This window comes from Halyomorpha halys, unplaced genomic scaffold (genome assembly GCF_000696795.3).
Source record: "Halyomorpha halys isolate HHAL.00 unplaced genomic scaffold, Hhal_1.1 Scaffold819.1, whole genome shotgun sequence".
NCBI classification, from domain to species: Eukaryota; Metazoa; Arthropoda; class Insecta; order Hemiptera; family Pentatomidae; genus Halyomorpha; species Halyomorpha halys.
Window position 1 is genome coordinate 473237 of NW_027106888.1, and position 3833 is coordinate 477069.

Genomic DNA, 3833 nt, shown 5'->3' on the forward strand with positions numbered 1-3833 from the left:
TAAGATGGTCAGGGTTGCGGTCAAAAAAAGAACAAATAGTTTATATATATATTATAACTATTTAATGTCCAACGTTTCGCCCCATTTTGCAGGGTTTCACTTTTATTTATTAATCAATACAGAATAGCATGCATGTATGGTGTTTCTTAAGATAACAGAAACAACAACTGAGGACAGGAAATTGTGGATGCCTTAACTCAAAGATCTATTGTTGAACCAACAAAGTACAGTATAATATAAATTTCTCCAATTTTTTTAAAACATTAAAATACAGTTGTTCAATGCAAATTTAATCTACAGATGACATGAGGTTTAAAGGAATTTAAATTATTCTATTATTATTTTGTTGTTGTTATTATTGTGTATTTTATGGGCAAATAATTTTTAGAAAATAAATATTTGATATTTTTATAAAATTAATACAATTTCTTTTAAATAATATTTATTTACATGCCTTTTATATACAATATTACTACGAGGGAAAGTCAATATTTATCCGCAATTTAGTTATATTTTTGTTTATGTTGGTAGCACTATCGTTTTGCGTTTATGGCGCATGCTTTTTTTATTTGTTGTTAAGTCTAAGCAAGTTTCAAGCTGCTAGGTTAGTTTCGTTATCGCTGTCGTACTGTTAATCATAGCTGCTGCGTTTTCTATTTGCATCAAAGAAGAGCTACGTTCAGTTATCAGTTTTTTGTGGTCGGAAGGCGTATCAGGGGCTGAAATTCATCGAAAACTTATGAGTACAGAACGGGAACAGTGTTTTGCCACAACGGTGTGTCTACGAATGGAACACGCACAAGTGTTACGCACGATGCAGAAGCCGGACGACCTTTTACCGCCACAAATAAAGAAAACATTGAGCGTTCACGGTTCTGCCTACGAAATCATCCACAACAGACTTGAATTTCATAAAGTTTGTGCAAGATGGGTCCCAAAACAACTCACACAGTTGCATAAACAAACGCGCTTGGACACCTGCCAAAAACATTTGGATCGCTATGGTAACGAACGGGACAACTTCTTAGACAGGTTAATTACTAGTGGCGAAACATGGATCCATTATTACGAGCCAGAGAGTAAACGGCAGAGTATGGAATGGAAACATCTAAATTCGCCGTGCAAGAAAAAACTCAAGACCCCACCGTCCGCAAGAAAACTGATGCTTACGGTTTTTGGGACTCACAAGGTCCAGTACTGGAACATTATGAGGAAAGGGGCACAGCAATAAATAGTGTACGTTATAGTGTGATGCTTACTGCCAAGCTAAAGCCTGCAATCCAAAGCAAATGCCAAGGAATGCTGTCAAAAGGTGTTGTGTTGTTGCACAATGCCCGTTCGCATACTGCTGCAACGCTCCAGAAACTCAATTCTCAAGTACAGGCTCATCCTCCGTATAATCCCAATCTTGCCCCTTCTGACTATCATTTGTTTGGTCCACTCAATGAGGCATCTCGGACGAAGCAAAGAAAGAAGCGGTGCATTCCTAGCTCGCGACTGAACCGAAAACCTTCTTTTATGAGGGCATCACGAAGCTTATACAACGATGGACCAAGTGCGTTGAAAAGCAAGGGGGCTCTGTCGAAAAATTATGTACTTGTAAGTTTCCTATTTGATTACAATAAAATTGTATAACTATATTGCGAATAATGATTGACTTTCCCTCTTAAATATAAATGAATATTTATTCTCAATAGTTATTAAAAAAGATTTATGAAAATTCAAAATAATTACTTATTATATTTCGATTAATTGTTTCTACCAACAGGTATAGGTCTCATATTGAATGAGTTATCAGTTGCTGGTCTTGAAAATGAAACTCTCATTATTTTCACATCTGATAATGGTATTCCTTTTCCTGCTGGTCGGACAAACGCATATGATTCAGGTAAAATATTTGTATAGTTATTTTAAAAGTAATATTAATAATGGTGTATCTGTGGTACCTGTGACTAGTGGGTTAAGAATAATTTTGTAGATTTCAAGTAATGTTTTTCAAACCTAATTTTTTCTCTTTATCTTTGTTTCTAATGGTCCAAATTTTAGGAATCTTTCAACGAATTCGTACGAATCTTTTGTAATACTATGTCACTTGGCTCATTAGACAAAAAATAAGAGAAAAAATTAGGTTTGAAACACACTTCTTGAAATTTACAAAATTGCACTTGTACTAGAGATATACCTGGATGAAGGAGCACTGGATCTGGGAGCAACTTGTCCCGGGCTCCATAGCTCAAAGGGTCCCTAATTCTCTATGAATATAATATAAATTAATTTTTATGGTAATAAAAATTATATTTATATGACTTTTTATTTATTATATATTTATCAATAGTTAATTGTTTTGCATTCCCTTGAAAAGTGATAAAGTTATACAATTTAAGGGATTAAAAGAAAGTTGTTTTGTCTAACCTCTCCTCCCACTCAAAATGAGATAAAGGGGCCCCATCCAATATTTCGCCCAGAGCCTTAGTACTTCTTGCTACACTCCTGTATACATGTTTACTATTATTACATTGTTACATTATTGTATAAGAAAGTGTTTACTATTTATCCACTTCCTTTTGATATTTTTTTTTTATACTACAATACATATTTTCTGTTTATAAGTAAATAGAGCATTATTTGTCTTACAGAAATTTGCATAGTAAATTCAAATAATTATATTTATTTGATTAAAATTAGACCTATTTCTTTCAGGGATATCAGTTCCAATGATAATTTCATCACCTGATCAAAATGCCTCAAAAAATAAAAAAACAACAAATCTTGCTAGTTTGCTGGATATTACACCGACAATATTAGACTGGTTTGATATTCATTCAAATGATATTTTTCATTCAAAATTTACAGGAAAATCTCTTCTACCATTATTAAATGGAGGTAATCAATAAATTTATTTCAATCAATTTTTATAGTCATAGATAAATAAAAAGGCAGTTGCTATTTTAGCCAGCATAGCCACATTCTATTTATTTTGTTTTATTTTAATAGTATTAAAATTAAAATAAATGAACAGAATGTAAAAATGCAAGTGAGACAACTACTCCTGCATTTATTTATCACAAAAAATGAAATATATATGTAAATGTAAGAATTTTTCTAAAGATGGGGATGATACCCTTAAACTTTAACAGAAAATTAAATTAAAGCTTTATTATATGCTAATGCTTTCCAGTTTCTAATCCCATAGCTCCAGGAATCAACTGTCACTTCATTCATTGACATCAAATTTGGCCTACCTTATTTTACAGAAAATTGCTCCACATTTTTCCCCAATTTTTTACCAGCTGAATTTCCTGTCGAGTAGAGCCTCCTAAGTTTGGTCAATGAAACTAACCATACCCTTGTATTAAATATAAGTATGTAATACTTTTTCCTATTAAGAGGGTATGAATTAATGATAATATAAAATTATAAAGTAGGGCCATTTAGTTTATAAATAATCAAAAACACTCTTTTTAAGTGCAATACTTCTGATATATCTTTTTAATTGCCCTTGTTCTATTTTATATGATTTTTGTTTATTTTCTCCTAAAATAACAAACTTATACTCTGAAGGTCATCAGAGGGGGGTAAAGATGCATTTTATATCCATTCTATATCCTCTAGATTCAAACCTGGGTCCTTGGAGTTAGTAGCCTAACCACTGAGTCACATTGCTCCATATATATTGATATGTATTAGAAGTACCAGCTGGGAAAAAAAAAGATAAATTGGAATTTAATGTAAGTTCTTTTGGTGGCGTGTCATACCTGATAAGAGGTTTATACCCAAAGGAGCAGCCTGAGGCATTGACCTGTCAGCAAAACATATTAAAAGTGATACATATA

The 3833-nt window shown here is 32.5% G+C and overlaps 1 protein-coding gene across 4 annotated transcripts in view; it reads left to right on the top strand.

Moving 5' to 3' along the window:
• The window catches only part of Sgsh (N-sulfoglucosamine sulfohydrolase), a 51257-nt gene that overhangs the window by 23930 nt on the left and 23494 nt on the right, over window positions 1-3833 (top strand). For all 4 annotated transcript variants that reach the window (XM_014429757.2, XM_014429753.1, XM_014429754.3 and 1 more), the window contains 2 exons: window positions 1769-1888; window positions 2701-2883. In XM_014429757.2, coding sequence (XP_014285243.1) covers window positions 1769-1888; window positions 2701-2883 — 303 coding nt within the window. The remainder of the gene's footprint in view (window positions 1-1768; window positions 1889-2700; window positions 2884-3833) is intronic.